Source organism: Thalassophryne amazonica, chromosome 5 (genome assembly GCF_902500255.1).
Source record: "Thalassophryne amazonica chromosome 5, fThaAma1.1, whole genome shotgun sequence".
In the NCBI taxonomy this organism is placed as follows: domain Eukaryota; kingdom Metazoa; phylum Chordata; class Actinopteri; order Batrachoidiformes; family Batrachoididae; genus Thalassophryne; species Thalassophryne amazonica.
The window spans coordinates 53,653,146-53,677,509 of NC_047107.1; the positions used below are offsets into that span (position 1 = coordinate 53,653,146).

General features: G+C 43.6%; 1 protein-coding gene across 2 annotated transcripts in view; it reads left to right on the top strand.

Moving 5' to 3' along the window:
• The window catches only part of ssh1a (slingshot protein phosphatase 1a), a 78,464-nt gene that overhangs the window by 4,048 nt on the left and 50,052 nt on the right, over positions 1-24,364 (top strand). For both annotated transcript variants that reach the window (XM_034170273.1, XM_034170275.1), the window contains exon 2: positions 20,028-20,065. In XM_034170273.1, coding sequence (XP_034026164.1) covers positions 20,028-20,065 — 38 coding nt within the window. The remainder of the gene's footprint in view (positions 1-20,027; positions 20,066-24,364) is intronic.

Consider the following 24,364-nt stretch of genomic DNA (forward strand, 5'->3'; position numbering starts at 1 on the left):
ATGAAATCCAGGCCGATGTGAGACCAGGGGCGATGAGGCACTGGCAGGGGTTGGAGGAGGCCCGTCGTCCTCCGATGGTCTGCCTTGCCCCTGGCGCAGATGGTACAGGCCTGGATGTAGTCCCGGACGTCGGTTTCCAGGGACGCCCACCAGAAGCGCTGCTGGACTACTGCCACGGTCCTACGCACTCCGGGATGACAGGAGAGCTTGGACCCGTGACAGAAGTCCAATACGGCAGCTCTAGCTTCTGGTGGGACGTACAGTCTGTTCTTGGGGCCAGTCCCCGGGTCCGGGCTCCTGGTCAGGGCCTCCCGGACGGTCTTTTCCACGTCCCAGGTAAGGGTGGCCACGACAGTGGACTCGGGTATGATGGTCTCGGTGGGGTTCGACAGCCCCGCTTTGGCTTCTTCTTCATGCACCCGGGACAATGCATCTGATTTTTGGTTCCTGGTCCCGGGGCGATACGTGATCCGGAAGTCAAAGCGCCCGAAGAACAGAGACCAGCGGGCTTGCCTGGGGTTCAGCCGCTTGGCGGTCCGGATGTACTCCAGGTTCCGATGGTCCGTGAAAACCGTGAAGGGCAACGACGCCCCCTCCAGCAGGTCTCTCCACTCTTCAAGAGCCTCCTTCACCGCAAGAAGTTCCCGATTGCCGATGTCATAGTTCCGTTCAGCTGGGGTCAACCTGCGGGAATAAAAGGCACAAGGATGGAGAACTTTATCAGCCTCCACGCTCTGGGACAGCACGGCTCCTATCCCTGAGTCAGAGGCGTCCACTTCTACTATGTACTGGCGATCAGGATCAGGCTGCACCAGAACTGGTGCAGTCGAGAACCGGCGTTTCAACTCCTGGAACGCGGCTTCGCACCGATCCGACCAGGCGAAGGGGACCTTGGTGGAGGTCAGGGCAGTCAGGGGGCTAACTACCTGACTGTAACCTTTTATGAACCTCCTGTAAAAATTTGCAAAGCCGAGGAACTGCTGTAGTTTCCTGCGGCTTGTTGGTTGGGGCCAGTCTCTCACCGCCGCAACCTTAGCCGGATCAGGGGCGACGGAGTTGGAGGAGATGATGAACCCCAGGAAGGACAAAGAAGTGCGGTGGAACTCACACTTCTCGCCCTTCACAAACAGCCGGTTCTCCAATAACCGCTGTAGGACCTGACGTACATGTTGGACATGGGTCTCAGGGTCCGGGGAAAAGATGAGTATATCGTCCAGATATACGAAGACGAACCGATGCAGGAAGTCCCGCAGGACGTCATTTACCAAGGCTTGGAACGTCGCGGGGGCATTAGTGAGGCCGAACGGCATGACCAGGTACTCAAAATGACCTAACGGGGTGTTGAATGCCGTCTTCCATTCGTCTCCCTTCCGGATCCGAACCAGGTGGTACGCATTTCTAAGATCCAATTTCGTAAAGATTTGGGCTCCATGCAGGGGCGTGAACACTGAATCCAACAGAGGTAACGGGTATCGGTTGCGAACCGTGATCTCGTTCAGCCCTCTGTAATCAATGCATGGACGGAGTCCGCCGTCTTTTTTACCCACAAAAAAGAAACCAGCACCCATCGGGGAGGTGGAGTTCCAGATCAGCCCGGCAGCTAAGGAGTCCCGGATGTAGGTCTCCATTGATTCGCGTTCCGGACGTGAGAGGTTGTACAACCTACTGGACGGGTACTCAGCGCCCGGGACCAAATCGATGGCGCAATCATACGGTCGGTGCGGAGGAAGAGTGAGCGCCAGATCTTTGCTGAAAACGTCAGCAAGATCATGGTACTCCTCTGGCACCGCCGATAGATTGGGGGGGACTTTGACCTCCTCATTAGCTGTAGTGCCGGGGGGAACCGAGGATCCTAAACACTCCCGGTGGCAGGTTTCACTCCACTGCGTCACAACCCCGGACGGCCAATCTATCCGGGGATTGTGCTTCACCATCCATGGAAAGCCCAAAATCACTCGGGAGGTAGAAGGTGTTACATGGAACACTATCTCCTCCCTGTGATTCCCAGACACAACCAAAGTCACTGGTTGTGTCTGATGTGTAATTAATGGAAGCAGGGTGCCGTCTAGTGCTCGCACCTGCAATGGTGCCGGCAGAGCCACCAGGGGGAGCCCTACTTCCTTTGCCCATCTGCTGTCCAGCAGATTCCCTTCTGACCCCGTGTCTACCAGTGCTGGGGCGTGAAGGGTTAAATCCCCACAAAGGATTGTTACTGGGATTCGTGCCGATCTGCGGGGTCTTTCCGCGTGTGTGTTATGACCCACCCTTAGCCCAGTTTCTAAGGACAGGCGTTTGTAGTTTGACCGTTCAGGGCAGTCCCTCTGCATGTGCTCACAAGAGCCGCAGACAAAACATTCCCCGCGGGCCAGCCTCCTTTGTCTGACGTTTGTTTTTGTTTTGGCCCTGCTCGTGTCCATAGCCTCCTCAGCACGGGGAGCTGTAGCCACACGGGGCTCCCTGGCAGTGAAGCGTGGGGACGACGTCACCTTGTCGGAACCGGAAGGGGGAGGGACGGCACGTGCCCGGTCACGCCCCCCGGCCTGCTCCCGACGATGCTCGCTTAAACGGTTGTCTAAGCGTATAACCAAATCGACAAGCCCGTCAAAATCCCGCGGTTCCTCCTTAGCCAGTAGGTGCTCCTTGAGGACCGGGGACAGTCCACTTACAAAGGCGGCGCGGAGCGCAACGTTATTCCAGCCGGACCTCGCTGCCGCGATGCGGAAGTCGACTGCATACTCGGCTGCGCTACGGCGCCCCTGTCTCATCGACAGCAACACGTTCGAAGCGGTCTCGCCTCTGTTGGGATGATCAAACACTTGTTTGAACTCCCGTACAAACCCAGTATAAGACGTTAGGAGCCGTGAGTTCTGCTCCCAAAGCGCCGTAGCCCATGCGCGTGCCTCTCCTCGAAGCAGATTAATAACATAAGCTACCCGGCTAGCATCTGATGCGTACATGACAGGGCGCTGTGAAAAAACGAGCGAACACTGCATGAGGAAGTCTGCGCACGTCTCCACACAGCCCCCGTACTGTTCCGGAGGGCTTATGTATGCTTCAGGGGACGGTGGGGGGGTTCGTTGAACGACCAGTGGAACGTCTGACACAGGCCCAGGACCAGCCAGAGGAGGAGCTGCAGCAGCGCCCTGATCGCGCGCTTCCACCCTGGCGGCGAGAGCCTCCACTCTCCGATTAAGGAGGACATTCTGCTCGGTCACTAAATCCAACCGAGCCGTGAAGGCGGTTAAGATCTGCTGCAGCTCACTCAACACGCCTCCTGCTGACGCCTGCGCTCCTGGCTCTTCCATTGGCCGTTCACGCTCGAGCTGACGCCCCTCGGAATCCATGACGATTGGCCGAGAAATCCTGTTGGGAAGGTGTCGTAGCACGGACCCACAACAGGGGGCGCAAAGGAACGGACAATGAGTAAGCCAAAAGGTAACAATTTAATGTTGTGACAATACACAACTAAATACACAAAATCTGCAAAGTCAATTAACACCAGGTGACGTGTGGGCAGGCTCGAAGATAGGAGACCCCGATGAGAGAGAGGCCGCGTCCCACACGGCTTCCACCACCAACGGCCTGAAGAACACCGGAGCCGCCAAGTCCCGAATCCCCAGGTGACCTCTGTCTTCGACTGTCGACCCTGGTACTGCTGGCAAAAAGCAGAAACAAGATGAATGAGTGTAAGTCTTTACACTCAGTGGTTCTCGGTCTGTACACCGTTAGGAGGGGGAACCTCCACCTCCGAATCACACACTCGTGCAACGCCTGTGTAACCACTTATCTGTCCAGAGAGTAAGGCGCAGTCGTCGTCGTTAATCGCCGCCACTCCAGATAAGGCTCCGTCCACAGGAATAGGGCTGCAAATAACACAATGTGTCAGTCAGCAGAGAATTACCTCACGGTAGTCGATTTCTCGGCGGGGAGGTGGAGTTGCAGTCCGGCTTAAGTAGTGGCGTAGATGAGTGACAGCTGGTGTGATGAGTGACAGCTGTCACTTCCTCTGGATCTGGCGCCCTCTCGTGCTTGGAGCCCGCACTCCAAGCAGGGCGCCCTCTGGTGGTAGTGGGCCAGCAGTACCTCCTCTTCAGCGGCCCACACAACACTTTGTCCTCTTTGTTCCAGACTAATATATATAATATGTCCGAAATTCGGTTTGTTCTTATTAAATTCCATGCAGATTAAACGTAGCAGACACGGATTATTTGTTATAATTGTTTTAGCAAGTTTTCAGGGTATCATGCAGCAGTCTCTTATTAACGTGATGAAAAGCATAAAAAATTACATTTTTGTAGTATAATATTCATTTCCAATTGTCATCATGTGGATTCTCTATGTTGTTTTGACTGCAGCGACTCTCTGGCGCACAAGGGATTATGGAATACGTGAAAACCCTGAACAGTCACGCCCCACGTCGAGACCATGTGTTTTTTAAATATAGACAAACACACAGAATTTCCCTCAAACATTTTTTGTAATCGAATTATTCGAGTTACTCGACTAATCGTTTCATCCCTAATCAAATGTTTGAGAAAGCACCACATTAAATAACGCAAGGATTTTTAACTGGATGAGAAAGACAAAATCAGCCAGGTAACATTGATTTACCCAGACTGACTTCAAATATGAGTATATGAAGTATTTGTTATTAATTTTTTTGGTGGTTTCGTGTTGAGTTTTGTAAATGAGGAAAAGCGCCAGTGACAGTCCTGAAAAGGCTTCATGTATTCAGAGCGGGCCATCTAGTGTTCAAGAGATGAAACTTCAGCCAGTGACCCAAGAATCAATAGATTTATTTAATTCTTTCACCAAAACATCAAATCTAGGCTCGCATCTTAGATGTACCTTCCGACAAATTGTAGCTACCTGTAGTTTTGAGATCTGCACAATAAATGTTTTCAAAATTACATTATATCTGTTTTTGTTTTTTGCTGTCGTGTTTATTAATTTATTATTATAATTTTTACACTTCAGTTTATATTGCGATATATACTGTTACTATGAAGGGATTACATTTATATCTCACTATGAATTTTAGGTCATACCGCCCAGCCCTAATGAGAACGCTGCAAGAATGCAGAATGGAACCAACGATGATATGGCAGAGGACACGTGAAAAGGGGTGCCTTTAAAAGGATGCTTATCAATTAATGACAGAATGCTAGAGACAGGACACAAAGGACTAAATGCAAAAGTAGCAACACATGAGGAAAGTATGACAACAGATCCAACAAAGGGCCAGAATAACAAACAGATTGATACCAAACTATGATGGCAGGAGAAGGAACATAAAAGGCATGGAGGAAAAAGATGCAAGACTCAAGGGAATTAATAAAAACAATAGTAATGCATCAAAACAAAAGAAAACAAAGAGACAACAATAGTTAATATCTTGATACATGAATCCTTAAATCTTGATCATAGTTTAACATAGCTTTGGTCAGTCAAGGTTTCAGATTTAGTGTTTCTACTTCGTCAGTTAATGATATTCTCACAGAGCTATTGTCCTGCTTGTTTCCTGTTTATGTTTTCACATAGCTTTATCATCCCAGTCTTATTTCTGTTCTTCACTACCAACTGGGGGCGCTAACTACCAAGTATTAACAAGGAAGCTCACTTCAAGATCACATCAGATGGAACATACTTGTGATATGTAACTGAGTTTTCTTACAGCCATCACACAGTCATAAGTTTAAATCAAACAGATCTGGGGAAAACACTTCTTATTTTGCTGATTTGTGCTGTATAAAATATTCCTCCAAATACTCATCACAACATTTGCCAAATGGATAGCTTAGCTGACTGGAATTAGACTTTTTTTTTAGTGTGCTGGACTTTGTAGCTAGTGTCCATACCTTAGTGCCTGGCTCTAAAGCTTGATGTGGTCCAACAGCCTGGTGTGTTGAGACACTTAAATGTGGAGTAAAGCTGCTGTAGCTATGAGGTCATCTGATGCTGAGGGGTGACGTACAAGGCCACTACGTTTACAGTAGTGGCCTTGTACGTCAGGGATGGGTATTGATAAGATTTTATCGATATTGATGCCATTATCGATTATGCATATCAATCTGATTCCTTATCGATTCCCTTAATGATACCTCTTGTGAATTTTCTGTGTACTAAAAGTAAGCTTTACAGGTTTTCTATGTCAACAACATTTAATTGAGTCTTAAAGTAAATAAATATGAAATTGGTCACTGAATCCTTGATTTCTGGACTTGAATAAAATCTGCATGGTTGATCCTTGATATCTGGACATAAACTCTACATGGTGGATCCTTGATCTCTGGACATAAATAGAAATAAACAAAATCTGTAGTTTTTGTCAAAAGCATTTCCTTTCAGTCATTTTGGAATGAATGTCACTCCATACCTCTGAGCTGAACTCAGCAGGCTGCTGCATGTCAGCACAGGATGTCTCATTTTGGAAGGAAAAAAAATGTTTTGATTGATTGCAGTTTATTGTTTGTACTACAACTTTTGGGCAGAAGTGTTATTTGATTTAAACAGCATTTCGCTTTGAAGTTATTAATTCTGACTGGACTCCAACTTTTTAACTTGACCCGGCAGAGAGCCGCATAGTGTTTGGTGCTGTGCGAACGGAATGGAGGACGATTCTCGTTTCTTTCTCGCAACAAGACGAGAGTACCAGTTAGTGACTTTAATCTGCACAAAAGTGACTCATGATTGATATATTTTAATGTCTTTGAGAGGAGTTAAGAAGCGGATTTGCCGCTTCTGAAAAGCAGCGAAGCAAAGAACCAACAAAGCAGCGGGACGAAGCACTGCTTCATTGCTTCAAGCTTCGAAGCAGAGTCATGCTGCAGAAGCGGTTGATTGCAGACCCTGCACCAGGTTTGCAGGCAACGTAGAGAAATGATAATTTTCCTGACAAACACCCTCAAAAACAATGGCTGCACTGAAGCACTGATAAGGGAAACCATTAAGCAAAAAGGCTATTGATGTTGGTGGATCGAATCATTTCTTAATGGTTCTCGAAAAGAATCGGTTCCCGATACCCAACCCTACTACTGTAGGATGAGGAGCAAAAGACGACCTAGTTTAAGGGTCCTGTCACACCTTGACGATTTAGCTAGCGTATGCCAACGTATGAAACATGCGCTGAATACGCTGGATACATTGAATAAGTTATGCAGCTGTCACACCATGACAATGTAGTCAGCATATGCTGACAGCCCCTTGTCCACTGAGCGGTGTGGGTCAGTACCGCACAGTATGGTACGGGTCGGAATGGTTATGTCTGGCTTGGTTTGCATTTCCACTGCCGGGAGAACCCTTTTCTTTGGCAGGAGGAGCACGCAAAAGTTGATGAGCACGTCATAGAACATGCGTACTCTGCCGTACAGCCTCTTGACTCCACACGGAGGCCAGTGCAATTTAGCATTTTTTTAAAATTTTATTTTACTTTTATTTTTTTCTTGGTGGATCAGGGGATTTATTTTTATTGTATGCAGAATGCTGAAGAATGGACTGATGCCTGTGGTAAACGCTGACGTGAATGAATGAGGCACTGTGAGTCTTTCAACTTTTAAAAAAGTTAATTGTCTTGTTGCGGCACAAAGCACCGGTGTTCTCTGGTTCAGTCTGAGAAATGCACCAGGATCAGACAAAACACAGAGGGACTTGTTTTAAAACACTACGTTTCTTCAGCCACGACAAGGAACTAAAGTACTTTTAATCGTCGTTTTCCAAAATCAGAACGCTTTATGTGGATACGTTTTTGTCAGGCTGTGATGAATCTGACTGAAATGAACAGGTAACATTTATGGGGCTTTCACACCGGAAGCGTTGACGTCGTTAGAAGCGTTGCAAATCAGTCTAAAAAGCATTATTTTCAATGAGATGCTGCGCCAAGCATCGCATCAAAAACTGACCTAAAGCGATGCTTCGCCAGGAGCACACATTGCTGCTTGTCGTGAAGCTACCGTGGTCAAAGTTCAACCCAATCCAACTTTTGCTGCTGTGCGCTGTGACGTAGGTTCGCACTGTCCAATAGAAACAAGGCATCAGGCCAAAACACGGAAGACTGCAGTGCAGAAACCACTGATCTGTATATAACCCTGTGTTATATATAGATCAGTGGCAGAAATGTATCACAGAACTGCTCATTTATACACAGCAGTTTTCTGAAGAAAATCCTTGGAAATGATTTTTTTCTTGTACCTCAAAATTTATTTCTGATTACTGTAAAAAGTGTTTCTTATGTTAGAACACTTTTAATTAAAATAGTAAAAAAAAATTAAAGATTCTTTAGAAACCTATCTTCATCTGTAAATTAAAACTATAACTTACCTGTTCTTTCAGATGCGATGATTGGACCTTGGACATTTATATTTACACAAATAAAATAGCATAGAAATGTGTATATTTTTAAGTCTAAGAAAAACAAACACTGTAATTAAATACAAATGTTTGTTATAAATGCAACAGGAGATGGTTTAACAGTGGCTGCAGTGTGACTGTAAATTATGAGACATAAACTTCATGATAAAATCATTTTTTAATTGAGTCATTTCAACTTGTACAACCCAAATTCCAATGAAGTTGGGACATTGTGTGAAATGTAAATAAAAATAAAACAATGATTTACCTATCCTCTTCAACCTATATTCAATTGAATACACCACAACACAAGATGTTTGTTCAAACTGATAGACTTTATTGTTTTTGTTTAAATATTTGCTCATTTTGAAATGGATGCCTGCAACACATTTCAAAAAAGCTGGGACAGGGGCAACAAAAGACTGGGAAAGTTGATGAATGCTCAAAGAACACCTGTTTGGAGCATTCGACAGGTAACCTGTTGTGAAAGTGTAGGAACACGGACCCACAACAGGGGGCGTAAAAGAATGGGCAATGGATAAGCCAAACAGTAACAATTTAATGTTGTAAATTGTGCACAACGGAATACAGACAACAATCAGTTTGGGACTACAGTCAATTACACGTTGGGTGATGTGTGGGCAGGCTTGAGGATAGGAGACGCCCGTCCAGAACCGAGCCGGATCCCACACGGCCCTCACCGCCAACGGACCTGAAGAACACCGGAGCCGCCAAGTCCTGGGTCCCCAGGTGGTCACCGTCTTCAGCTGTCAGACCTGGTACTGCTGGCAAAGAATAGAAACAGCACAGGTGAGTGTGAGTACGCACACTCAGTAATCCCACAGTCTGTGTTCAGTAGGGAGGGAGCACCTCCACCTCCAATCACACTTGTGCAGCTCCTGTCTAACCACTTATCTGGTTGGGGTGTGAAGTGAAGCCGTCGCTGATCACACCAAACGCCAATTCCACAGATAAGGCAATCACCACAGGAAAACGGCTGCAAAAGAAGTTCAGACTATTACACAAGGTTTTGTTCAGCAGAGAAAATTACCTCCAAGGTAGCTGATTTCTCGGCGGGAAGGTGGAGTTGCAGTCCGGCCTTTATGGTGATGGTGTTGAATAGTGGATGAGTGACAGCTGGTACGGATGATGAGTGACAGCTGTCACTCCCGGTAGCTCCGACGCCCTCTCGTGCTTGAATCCCGCACTTCAAGCAGGGCGCCATCTTGTGGTGGTGGGCCAGCAGTACCTCCTCTTGAGCAGCCCACACAACATAACCAGGTTAATTGGAAACAGGTGAGTGTCATGATTGGGTATAAAAGGAGCATCCCCAAAAGGCTCAGCCGTTCACAAGCAAAGATGGGGCGAGGATCACCATTTTGTGAACAATTGTGTGAAAAAAAATAGTCCAACAGTTGAAGAACAATGTTTCTCTGTGTTTAATTGCAAGGAATTTAGGAATTCCATCACCTACAGTCCATAATATAATCAGAACATTCAGAGAATCTAGAGAACTTTCTACATGGAAAAACCCCTGGAAAAAATGCTTGAAAAAAAATCTAAGTTATTTAAAGTTGGGCTTTTTGTGGTCTCAGAAGTAACAAAAACGCTGTAGCTTTATTTGGTAAAAATAGACTGAACTATTTTCAAACTAAAGCGTTCACTTAGCTCAACTGTGCCTAAATTCTAAGGTAATGTTAGCCGAGCATTAAAACAGTGCAGTAACATCACGTTTTATTTTTAAATTATTCTCACCTTGAGAAGCTGCAGAAATAAGCTCTGTTGGTCAAACTGCTTGTTTGTATATGTCCAATAGGGTGGTCCATAAAAATGGTCAAAATCTTTTTTTTTTCAAAAAACTTCAAGTCTCACCCTCTAAATTTGTTGTACCTAACATAAAAACACATCATGTACAATTTCATAAAACTCTAATAATTTTTACTGGTAGCACACAACCCTTAAAGATTTTGCTGGCAATAACTTTAATATTGATATGTCAGGACAGAAATTATGGCAATACATTGGAAAATCAAATCTTTTCATATCCCATAAAATAGTTGACACTAAAACATGAATTGTGAGATGCAGTTCTTCTCGTACATGTATGCTCCTACAATACCTACATACTGGGGTAGCGAAGATTTTGTAACAATCAAACATTGCATTTTCATTTTATTGATGAAATACTGTTTCATTATTGATAAATTTAAATAAGTCTATGCTTTATATATTTCCACATATACGTATTTTGATCTAGCTCCAAACAATAATATTCTTTATGAATCAGCACAAGAACCAATTATACAGCTGTGTAACATAAGAGAACATCCTTTACATGATAATGATATTTAAGTTGCTTGCATCATGACCAAGACTTGCTGCCGTTTCAGTCAGACTATAGGTGGCACTTCTGTCTGTTGTTTTGGTCCTATCCAATGCGGCTGCAAGTCCTGGTGTTACAACAGCTTTAATTTTACTGGCTTTTTGTGGCACTGGCATAACAAATTCTTCATCTAGACTTTCTGTGTTCTCTTCACTCTGGCTGGAGACAGTGTCAGGTAGTGAGACATTAGATGGTCCAGGCTCCTCCAGTTTCTCTTTGTATTGTGCTTCTGCAGCTTTCCTTTTTTCTGCTCTTTGTTCTTTGGCAGTTTGTATTTTATCTATGCCTGCCATGCATCCCCTTCTACCTTTCTCTCGCTGAGCAAGTAGGAACTGTCTGTCATCTTCAAACTTTATCATTGTTAGGACATCCTGATGTGCCATGTCAAACAAGTCCTCCAAAGATTCACAAAACACTGTTTCATCTTTCTTCTGCTTGTCTGTATTGCGATTCTTGGTGTTTTTCAATGTTTTCCATTTTCCGAACACCTTTTTTAACTTTGTGATCAGATGCTGCTTTGCCCTCAGTGGGATTCTAGCTCTCTCCCAAAAAGGAATTGCCATGTCTATAGAGGTCACAGCAGCATCATGGACAGTTTTCTTCAAATCAGTGTGTTTGAAGAAAAATACCTTGAGTTTTTGCCCATTGAGGGCAATTTGTTTCCCTTTATTTCAGTCGGTGGAACCAATAAGGTATAAAAATGTTCTACTTTAGTAGCTGACATGTTTTACTGAAGTTTCCAGTTAATGGTTAAGCATGTTAAGTCAGCAAGTGTCTCTTTTTACATTTATCTCATGTTAGATTCACCATCACCAAAGATCTGAAAGAAAAGAAGCTGTGAATTGAAGCAAAATTTTCAGCTTGTAGCCTAAAATAACATTTTTGAAAGTATGTGTTGTGTGGGCCGCTGAAGAGGAGGTACTGCTGGCCTACCACCACCAGAGGGCGCCCTGCCTGGAGTGCGGGCTCCAGGCACCAGAGGGCGCTGCCGCCTTATGGGAGCAGCCGGGGTGACAGCTGTCACCCATCACTGGACACAGCTGTTCCACTCAGCACAGAGGTATATCAGGAGGACGGCGTCTCCACCTCAGTGCCGAGATATCGCCTAAGACTGAGGTAACATTCTCTGCATTCATATTCTGAACAACCAGCTAAAACTTGTTAAACCTTTTCAGGACTGTTGACTACTGGTAGCTACATTGCTTGGATAGTACTCACCTTCCTGCTATACATTGACAAGAGGTGGAGGCGGCTTCTCCCCTCTCCGTTACTGGGTGCTGTCGCATCCACACATGTGTGTTGTTGCTCTCTCCCGCCAGCAGTACCGGATCCGACGAGCGGAGGCAGTGGCCACCTGGGAATTCGGGACTTGGCGGTTCCAGTATTTCCAGGGTTCGGTGGCAGAGGAGATCTGGGTGGTTCCGGTTCGACTGAGACGGCCGTCTCCTACCTTCGAGCCTGCCCACACGACACCAGCGGATTCGACCCCAAATTGTGATTGCTGTATTCATTGTGCTCGTTTCACAATAGTAAACCTTGTTATTCACCTTCCTCCATTGTCCGTTCATTGCGCCCCCTGTTGTGGGTCCGTGTTCCTACACTTTCACAACAGTATGTTGTTTGTGAGAAATATTTAAACCCAGGTATGGTTTTAAATTGAATATAAAATTATACTTTAGTTACACTCAGGTGGTTAACTTCTATCCTCTTTATAAGTGATGTGATTAGATACTGGATAATGGATAACCTATTGCACGGGCGCTCGGGCAGCGATAACTGATATATTTACAACCTTCAGCTATGATGTGCTACCTCTAAATATTAATGTATGACAAAAATATTTGGCAGGCTTTCTTTTTTCCCAAAGCATCATAAAATGAAGGGGTGAGAGTAATGAATTTCCAACTTTTATTTTTTTGAACCACCCTAATGTCCAAAAGTGAGGAATTTCAGATTGAGTTGGTCTGCTCTATCATCCAGGCTGCCTGTGTTGCTCTGCCATGGAATGAAACCTGAACTCTGGCTGCTCCGTGCGGCTCTACATGCTGTTGCGGTTCGATCGATCCCACTAAGTCATCGGCCCTCCCATGACTCGGCGTCACTACGAAAAGTAGCTGAAAAAAGCTTCTTCCTGCAGGGTGATGGGAGACTTGTTCTGCTGTTTTTTTTAAAGCTTTTTTTGTGGTTCTACAGACGCAAATCCAAATCATTTGTTCAGCCAGTCATTGGACAGCATCAATGGACATAATTCAGCTTATGAGTAACTTCCAAGAAAATTGTGTCAACAATTACATTATATTAAAATTATTATTAATATTAAACGTACACCTGCATATGCCAGCGTTTTACATATGGTCGACATTCGTTGGTTAAATAATCAAGGTATGACAGGGGTGTGACACATTTGAAAAACACTGAAGCAAGACTGCTAATAGATGAAAGGGTTTCGCTGACTCAACAAAAATATAAACGCAACACTTGGTTTTGCTCCCATTTTGTATGAGATGAACTCAAAGATCTAAACTTTTTCCACATACACAATATCACCATTTCCCTCAAATATTGTTCACAAACCAGTCTAAATCTGTGATAGTGAGCACTTCTCCTTTGCTGAGATAATCCATCCCACCTCACAGGTGTGCCATATCAAGATGCTGATTAGACACCATGATTAGTGCACAGGTGTGCTTAGACTGCCCACAATAAAAGGCCACTCTGAAAGGTGCAGTTTTATCACACAGAACAATGCCACAAATGTCGCAAGATTTGAGGGAGCGTGCAATTGGCATGCTGACAGCAGGAGTGTCAACCAGAGCTGTTGCTCGTGTATTGAATGCTCATTTCTCTACCATAAGCCGTCTCCAAAGGCATTTCAGAGAATTTGGCAGTACATCCAACCAGCCTCACAACCGCAGACCACGTGTAACCACACCACCACAGGACCTCCACATCCAGCATGTTCACCTCCAAGATCGTCTGAGACCAGCCACTCGGACAGCTGCTGAAACAATCGGTTTGCATAACCAAAGAATTTCTGCACAAACTGTCTGAAACCGTCTCAGGGAAGCTCATCTGCATGCTCGTCGTCCTCATCGGGGCCTCGACCTGACTCCAGTTCGTCGTCGTAACCGACTTGAGTGGGCAAATGCTCACATTCGCTGGCACGTTGGAGAGGTGTTCTCTTCACGGATGAATCCCGGTTCACACTGTCCAGGGCAGATGGCAGACAGCGTGTGTGGCGTCATGTGGGTGAGCGGTTTTCTGATGTCAATGTTGTGGATCGAGTGGCCCATGGTGGCGGTGGGGTTATGGTATGGGCAGGCGTCTGTTATGGATGAAGAACACAGGTGCATTTTATTGATGGCATTTTGAATGCACAGAGATACCGTGACGAGATCCTGAGGCCCATTGTTGTGCCATACATCCAAGAACATCACCTCATGTTGCAGCAGGATCATGCACGGCCCCATGTTGCAAGGATCTGTACACAATTCTTGGAAGCTGAAAATGTCCCAGTTCTTGCATGGCCGGCATACTCACCGGACATGTCACCCATTGAGCATGTTTGGGATGCTCTGGACCGGTGTATACGACAGCGTGTACCAGTTCCTGCCAATATCCAGCAACTTCGCACAGCCATTGAAGAGGAGTGGACCAACATTCCACAGGCCACAATTGACAACCTGATCAACTCCATGCGAAGGAGATGTGTTGCACTGCATGAGGCAAATGGTGGTCACACCAGATACTGACTGGTATCCCCCCCAGTAAAACAAAACTGCACCTTTCAGAGTGGCCTTTTATTGTGGGCAGTCTAAGGCACACCTGTGCACTAATCATAGTGTCTAATCAGCATCTTGGTATGGCACACCTGTGAGGTGGGATGGATTATCTCAGCAAAGGAGAAGTGCTCACTATCACAGATTTAGACTGGTTTGTGAACAGTATTTGAGGGAAATGGTGATATTGTGTATGTGGAAAAAGTTTTAGATCTTTGAGTTCATCTCATACAAATGGGAGCAAACCAAAAGTGTTGCGTTTATATTTTTGTTGAGTGTAATTACACTTGGAGAATAATTTTTGGCCTTTGCTGACAATGAGGCTGTCCACTCCAGGTTTGGTCCATGGTAGCATATTGTCCTTTGGCCAGTGTGGACTGCTAAGTACTTTTCTGAAAACTGCTTCTGAAATATTTATACCTCTCTCTGTGTACCATAAATTGGCATAATTCTTTGTGTAATATTATAAGGCTGCAACTATACATTTGTTTTTTCTAACATTAAAAGTCCACTTTCACATAGGAATCCTGAAAAATGATGTACAAGTTGTTGCATTTAAATGGATTGCATTTTGACTTTTTGAGAGACGACTTATGTAAGTTGCTGTGTGTGATCTGCCGAGACTTGCAGATCCTATGTGAGAAGCTGTGAACACCATTTCATGAACACCTGCATTTGCACTGATTACAGTTGGTTTTGCTTGTACTGTAGTAGAGAGGTTTGATTTTGTTTGGAACACACTGCTGGAGATGCAGTGTTGTTTCCCACAGTGTGTGAAGAGGTGTTGTGTTGTCTCTTTGTTTTCTTTTGTTTTGATGCATTACTATTGTTTTTATTAATTCCCTTGAGTCTTGTATCTTTTTCCTCCATGTCTTTTATGTTCCTTCTCCTGCCATCATAGTTTGGTATCAATCTGTTTGTTATTCTGGCCCTTTGTTGGATCTGTTGTCATACTTTCCTCATGTGTTGCTACTTTTGCATTTAGTCCTTTGTGTCCTGTCTCTAGCATTCTGTCATTAATTGATAAGCATCCTTTTAAAGGCACCCCTTTTCACGTGTCCTCTGCCATATCATCGTTGGTTCCATTCTGCATTCTTGCAGTGTTCTCATTAGGGCTGGGCGGTATGACCTAAAATTCATAGTGCGATATAAATGTAATCCCTTCATAGTAACAGTATATATCGCAATATAAACTGAAGTTAAAAATTATAATAATAAATTAATAAACACGACAGCAAAAAACAAAAACATATAATGTAATTTTGAAAACATTTATTGTGCAGATCTCAAAACTACAGGTAGCTACAATTTGTCGGAAGGTACATCTAAGATGCGAGCCTAGATTTGATGTTTTGGTGAAAGAATTAAATAAATTTATTGATTCTTGGGTCACTGGCTGAAGTTTCATCTCTTGAACACTAGATGGCCCGCTCTGAATACATGAAGCCTTTTCAGGACTGTCACTGGCGCTTTTCCTCATTTACAAAACTCAACACGAAACCACCAAAAAAATTAATAACAAATACTTCATATACTCATATTTGAAGTCAGTCTGGGTAAATCAATGTTACCTGGCTGATTTTGTCTTTCTCATCAGTTAAAAATCCTTGCGTTATTTAATGTGGTGCTTTCTCAAACATTTGATTAGGGATGAAACGATTAGTCGAGTAACTCGAATAATTCGATTACAAAAATGTTTGAGGGAAATTCTGTGTGTTGTCTATATTTAAAAAACACATGGTCTCGACGTGGGGCGTGACTGTTCAGGGTTTTCACGTATTCCATAATCCCTTGTGCGCCAGAGAGTCGCTGCAGTCAAAACAACATAGAGAATCCACATGATGACAATTGGAAATGAATATTATACTACAAAAATGTAATTTTTTATGCTTTTCATCACGTTAATAAGAGACTGCTGCATGATACCCTGAAAACTTGCTAAAACAATTATAACAAATAATCCGTGTCTGCTACGTTTAATCTGCATGGAATTTAATAAGCACAAACCGAATTTCGGACATATTATATATATTAGTCTGGAACAAAGAGGACAAACTGTGTTGTAAAGAACAATAATCAAGACGTTAAAGAGCAAACTTCACTTTCCCCCAGAACGACATGATCAGGAAGCGAGTGTAGCTCACAGCAGCTCCTATTGAAAATAATGGCGAGACAGCCTGTGATTCTCACATGTTTACATAAAATAAATGCAATAACAATGTCTAAAAACCCAGAGAATATATTCACGAGAGTTTTAGGCACAATCTAAAAATAGTTTTATGCTGCGATGTTAATGGTGTTGTCCATGTGCAGCGGTTAAAGTGCAGCCCGATCAGAGCGTCTCAATGCAGTTCTTAGTGTTACTGAGATCTCGCAGCACGGCGACCTCTCCAAAGTTTTACGGGATTTGAAAACTTAAAGGGTGGATTGACCTGGCGGCGCTTTAAATAAAATGACACCGCTTTCCAAACGCTGTAATACAGACAATAAACTACAATGGACTAAAATGTTTTTTTCCTCCCAAAATGAGACGTCCTGCATTCTTTATGAATTACAGAATTAAGAGCTCAGCTCAGATGTATGGAGTGACATTCATGCCAAGGAAATGTTTGTGACAAAAACTACAGATTTTGTTTATTTCTATTTATGTCCAGAGATCAAGGATCCACCATGTAGAGTTTATTTCGTCCAGGGTTTAAGGATCCAGTGACCAATTTCATATTTATTTACTTTAAGACTCAATAAAATGTTGTTGACGCAATCTGAGAAATGTTGTTGGCACTCCGTCTCAGACTCCGTCTCAGACCTGCTGCTGTGGTCCGAAATGACGCATGCACAGATGCACAAGGCGGACCAATTTTTAGGGGCGGACCGATCGGTCTGCTACAAAGGGGCTGGCTCTTTCAACAAGACAGCGACCTTAAACACTGCTCAAATTCTACTAAGGTATTCATGCAGAGGAACATGTACAATGTTCTAGAATGGCCATCTCAGTCCCCAGACCTGAATATTATTGAAAATCTGTGGTGTGATTTTAAGTGGGCTGTCCGTGCTCAGAAACCAACAAACCTGACATGTTTTGTAAAGAAGAATGGTCCAAAATACCTTCAACCACAATCCAGACTCTCATTGGAAGCTATAGGAATTGTTGAGAGGCTGCTATTTCTGCAAAAGGAGGATCTACTAAATATTGATGTATTTTTTTTCTGTTGGGGTGCCCAAATTTATGCACCTGCCTAATTTTGTTTAAAGAATTATTGCACACTTTCTGTAAATCCTATAAACTTCATTTCACTTTTCAAATATCACTGTCTGCTATATGATATACGAGGTCTGTCCATAAAGTATCTTACCTTTTTATTTTTTTTTAACTATATGGATTTGATTCATATGTTTTCACGTCAGACAAGCTTGAACCCTCGTGCGCATGCGTTGAGTTTTTCCACGCCTGTTGGTGACATCATTCGCCTGTGAGCACGCCTTGTGGAAGGAGTGGTCCCGCCCCGTCGTCAGATTTTCATTGTCTCGAAATGGCGGAATGATTTGGGGGTTTTTTCCATCAGAATTTTTTCAGAAGCTGTTAGAGACTGGCACCTGGAAACCATTCGAAAAATTTATCTGGCTTTCGGTAAAAATTTTACGGGCTTCACAGAGAATAAGGTCTGTTAGTACAGCTTTAAGGACCCCTTTAAGGACGCTCAGCGTGCCGCGCTCCGAGCTGCGACGACGTGGCACAAGCCACCGGACCATTTCTAAACGGATGGCTCTGTGGATACGAGACCGTTGTGTGCTCTTTCTCTGGTTATCACAAGAGCTGGACATCAGCCATTTTCCGGCAGATTTCACTTTTAACAAGACATTTTGTCATGGAAAGCCGAGCAGAGGCTTTGCGAGTCACGACCGATTCGCTTTGGAAGCGAGACAAAGGAATACCTCCGTTTCGGCGTGTCAGAGGACAAGTTTGGACATGTCTATCTCAGCTTTCAGTGCTTACCAGTCCAGTAAGTATCAGTGAAATTGTGATATGGTACCAAAAATAAAATGAAATAAAGCAATATTTTCATAATTTCTTATTTATTTAGAATAGTCAGCTTATTTGACATTTTATTTACTTGTGATGTCTCACGAACAAACAAAGCTATTTTCTCCTCATGCTCCTAGTGATTATTATTAGTTGCAGAGACTCCTGTGTTGTGTTCTTCATACCTTATCTTGATGTCTGAGTTTGCCTTGCATCTTGCGGACAGTTTCTGCTATTTCTTGACTACATTTGTGTTTTGGACCTTTTTGCTTTTGACCCTGTTTGTCCATCTGTTATGTCTTTGGAAAGACTATTATACAAACAATGAATGTTTATGAGTTCAATGATACGAATATTTCATGCTGTAAAAGCTGGAACATACCTTTCAACGAGGCAAAGCCAAAGTATGTTCCAAATTAAATATTCGTTCCATTGAAAGAATGTAAAAACATTCATTATTTGTTTGATATAATGACTAAAATAGATCCTTGTCATTTGATATTTTATTAATTTATAAACAACAGAAAAGGGACTTACATTTTGGTGTCCCACTGCTGCTAAAGTCCAAATTGTGACATGTAGTCCAGTGATGCTGTGCACTGACTTCAGACTTCCATAAGAAAAAGACTTTGTGTAGTTCCTTAGTTCAGCCAAAAATCACGTCAGCTTTTCATCTGAACAGTTCTTCATGCATCCAGATGGCTTACGGTGGGGTGGATATCGTGTCCGTGTGTGTGTATGTGTTACAAGAATTAGCAGCGTCAGTTAGCTCGTTGTCCCCCGCGCGCGCACATGCAACCGAATCGGAGCTTGTGTGCACATGTACTACCAAAAAAAGACTGTGTACATCCTCAGTGCAGCAAAAAAAAAAAAAAAACACATCAGAAATTAGTCCAGCTTTTCATTCCAACTTCCTGCCAACAGCCTCCAGATAGCACATTGGATTTGTTACGTGTGTACGTACGCGCATGCGCATATGTGAGCACGTGTGCGTGCGCGAGCACATGCATGTGCGCGTGTGTGTGTGCGTGTGCACGTATGCAGAGTGCAATGGTACCAAACATATGGAACCAAATTTGCACTCTAAATGGAGCCAAATTGCACTCGAAATGCAATGCAACACAAATGAGATGAATTAATCCATGTCATGTGACATACAAAGCACCAATCAAATGACAAGGATCCACTCAGCCGTTATATAATACCAGATGACCCATTATACTGTGTTTTGAACTCAACCTGGATTTTTGTTCTGAAATTCTTCCCTTTTTGGACTTTAGCCTTCGTCTGTTTTGACATGAAATAAAGTCTATTTAATAAAGTCTGTTCTGCTTCATTTGTTTACTGCGAGGGGGTCCACAACCTGGTTTCATGACAGGACAGGACGGGATAGATGTATAAATGAACATTGAATCATTTTACCAGTTTAAAATGTATGAATGTCAAACTGTAGTCAAGTAGGACTAAATTTGTGGTGTGTTTTTATCTTGCATTGCAGGATTTTGGGAGTGAAGATGAACGCCGAATAAATCAGAGGTAGGTTTCCTTCAACTTTACTTAGATGATACGAGGCAAAGCTCCCAACTTATGTAAACAGATGTTATGGCCTCTGATTGGCTGCATTTGTTTTTGACTCATTTGGTGAAATCTAGACAAGCAGACATAAACAGCTTGCTACCAGAACAAAAAGTGTAGACTGTTTTCAGCAAATAAACCACAAAATACACCCTAACTCTTCAGATGCCAGGGATCGAATTAGTACGTGCATGTGCTAATTTGTGCATGTATTATTCGAGCGGTGCACGTAATTTTATATTGCAGTAGCACTGGTGCAAGTAACTTTATCCAAGTTTTATCAACTATAAGCACCAGTAGAATGAACCAATAAAGGAATAAATAAGGGATAAAACAATTTCCAGTGTGTTGTCTTTGTCTTCCCTGCGTTTTATGACTCTCACACACGGAGCGAGTTGCTGTGCACTATTTGTTGTGGAAAGCTGACAAACGTCGTCAGCGTGCCGTCCCTGGGTTCACAACATCCAGAGATGAGATTTTTCCACGGATCCATGGATTTCCGCGGATTTGACAGTCCCGGGGGTCGATTTTGTGAAACGTCCAAATTCATTGAGAAAATTTTAGGGGGGGGGGGGGGGGGGGGGGGGGGGGGTTAAGAATGCAAAAAAAAACAAAAAAAAAAATTAATGCAAGGGACTACCTTTGTTTAATAAAATTGTCGTCTATTCAGAACACTGAGTGGTCTTTGTTGTTATCGCCGACGCAGCAAGTTCGATCAGTCGTCAGTCAGCCGAACGCGGAAGTAACGCTGTGCTGACAGTGACCAGTATGAAGTAGGTGCACAATGAGCTTGGAGTGTAAGGGAGGTAACTGTGTAGTCTTTCAACTTCCAATATTCGGTAGTTTTCCCTCCAACAAATCTTAAAAACCGAGACGGTATCGAAGCGCAGTCGAAGCTATTACTTACGCATGTTTTCATTTTCATTACAGAGCTTATTACCAGTCAGCGCAAAGGTTATACAGTGGTCCCTCGCTATATTGCAGTTCACCTTTCGCGGCCTTGCGGTTTCGTGGGGTTTTTTTTTAGTGCAATTTTGCATGCTTCTTTTTTTTAACAGCACATTGTGTTCTGCATCCTCATTAGGCGGGCCGGTCGGCATCACCGTGATTGCTCTCACTGCCTCCGCGGGCCACTCACACCGCCCCACCGTCTGCTGTGCTGAGTTGCAGCTAAAATCTGGCAACAGGTCCAGAGGCTACGCTCGCTGTTTTGATGCAGAGCGCTCCAGCAGCCCGCAAGGATAGAATTCAGCAGCGCTGCAAGGTCTCGGTAACCACAGCCACAGAGCTCTGTGGCCACTGAGAAGTTTGTTTTAATGACTTGGATTCTTTGCGGGTCCCGCATCTGTCCCGCAACGGTAACACCGGAGGCAGTGAGCGAAGGGAGAGCACGCGCTTTGTGTTCTGCGTGTGTCTGTTTATAAGAATCTTCTCGCCCAGAAGAAAAAAAGAGCGGCAACAACTACCCATAACTGTGTTCTTCACTCGGAAAAAGACACCTGCACCGTGTCACTCAGTGGAAAAACACGCTGTGGAGCAGCGCCACGACAAAGAGGCGTGATCAGAGGAACTGTGAAATACTGGTCAGTCTCTATTAATAATTTCTTATGTGTCCAACCTCGTAGGTTGATCGTTAAAATTAAATTTGTTAGTTCTAAAAGCCTGTTTTCAGGCCCAAACATTTGTTTGGGCCTGAAAACAGGTTTTGATCTTTGGTTTCATTCTATAATACTGGTCTTATTTTTCTACAAAGGTTTGAACTTAGTGTTTACACAGGAGAGAAAAGTGAGAAAAAGTGTGTAGTGAGGGATTTTACAGCCTTAAAAAGCTATAATAATTGTAAAAAATAACGCTGACTACTTCGCAGATTTTGCCTACCGTGGGCTGTTTTTAGAACATAACTCCCGCGATAAACGAGGGACCACTGTATATGCGTTTCTCCCGCCCTTTCTTCGGTGTTGCACACACACACACATACCCACACACACAGTCAGTGGATTATGTAAACAGACATTTTGATGTTATTGTAGTAACAGTAGTATTGTAGTGTGTTGTAATTATATATACATGTATGTGTGTGTATATTATATACATGTATACACGTGATAACAGTGTTATAGGTGGAGATCACATCGACTAAATATAAACCTTATATGGTCTGACAGTTCAATGGACATAGAACATTGGATTATACATGTACATGTATGTTTGTTGACAAGTGTGCCATGGTGAAAGTGGAGAATGCTGAAAATCAAGTAAGTCTAGTTATGAAAAAATATTTTGGTCACAAAAATACACATGTACAGTAGATGGTCTTAGTAAGGGTTTACAGTTTGAATTATAGATACGAACACCTGGCATTTATAGTAGTTTTTAATATTTTAGTGCAATTTACATGTTTTGAAACAGCAAAAATGCTTTGGCTTCGGGGGGACTTCGTCCCCCTGATCCCCTGGCCAGGGCTCCGCCCTGGACCCGCCAAGGCCTGCAGCCCCTGGACCCTGACTTATTTCCTCTGAAAATCGAATTTGCCAATCTCATCCCTGAACATCTTCATGAGACGTTCCCAATTCGGGGAGTTTCATTATTTGCTGCCGCTCCTGCAGCAAATAACTGGAGCTGCAGGAGCTCCAGTTTGAGGACCTCCTGTCCCATTCACGTGCACATGTAAACAAAGAAAGGAAAAAAAATGGCTGCCGCTCTCCCCTCAAACTCTCCCCAGAGAGGAAGAGTCTGACACATCAGAGGAGGAGTTTTAAGGTTGATATAAGACTGACCTTTGGTTGTGCAAGTAACTTTTTTTGGTGCAAGTAATTTTTTTGTTACTAGCACCAGTGCAAGTAAGTTAAAAATGTATTTCGATCCCTGGATGCTCATTGAATACAATAGTGAATTGCAACAGGGCTTTTTTAAACATTGTGTTGATTTTTTCAGTGTTCATGGTCATTTTGGCTGCTCTTTGAAACTTTGAATTCTCGAATTCCCACTAAATTGCTGGTGATCTTTGCTGATCTGAATATGGTTTGTTTATAATTGTTATTAGTGGTTTGTTTTTAATTAAAAATCTAGTCATTTCACAGATTGATTCGCTATACCTGTCGATTGAATCTTAAAACCATAGACTGACACCTGACAGATTCTGCGTGATGTCATCCATCAGTTTTCTATGGAGACCTGGGACAGCCAAAATGACCCCCTTGTCTGGGTGTTCCCATGTTGAGAGCCCTGCCCACACTGATTCACGATGATCTCATTAATGCATAAAGGGGTGGTGCATGGGTGGCTCCGTGTGTGACTGAAAAAGTCTGAGCACGGCCCTCTCCCAAGTCCGAAGCACAAGCTAACAGCTGACCTTGGTTTAGTGTATTAATTCATATTAACATGTTCATAAGAAATTCATATTAACTAACAGTTAACCTTGGTTTGGGTGTTTATTAATTCATATTTTTTGGGAGTGTGAGGTGGTTCTCTTAATGCTTGCTTTGGTGTGGACAGAAAAAGTTATCTGCAAAGTATTTCGTCAGTAATCATGCATTATGGGACCTACCGACAGCTGCTAAAAGTGCTAACACTGTTAGCATATAATATTAAAGAAGATGAGAGTTTTACTTAGTGTCAGTATTGCAACAGGGACGTTGTAGATGATTCGTTAGAACATTTCACCATGCAACAAGCCATATTATTCCAGGTGTTTGTAATGAAATATTACAAACAGACACAAAAGCGAGTGGCTCCGTTCAAGGTCGGAGACTATGAGAGGAGAACTCGATTCGCCGTTTCGCAGTTGTGAATCTCGCATCATTTCGCGGCCCATGACTCATGCGAGAGGTCAGTTTCAGCAGTGTTCCGTTTAGGGCACAATGTAAACCATAGGTGTCAAACTGATTCCAGAAAGGGCCAAGAGAGTACAGGTTTTCTTTGTAACCACCAACTCCAGCAGGTGATTTCACTGATGAACATCACTTTGAGCAGATGGAAGAGTTCATCAGTGAAATCACCTGGTGGAGTTGGTGGTTACACAGAAAACCTGCACCCTCTTGGCCCTTTCTGGAATCAGTTTGACACCTATGATGTAAACAAACCTCGTGAAGTATGGACAACAAGACAACATCGGGGCACAGCAGAAGTCCATCACAGCATACATCACACATACATCTCATCTAGATAACCCTCTCAACTTGGCAGAACGTGTCTTCATCATAATTGCCCGTGAACTCGCTGGATCAACGCCATCCACATCCTTGTTAGCCATTGTTTACT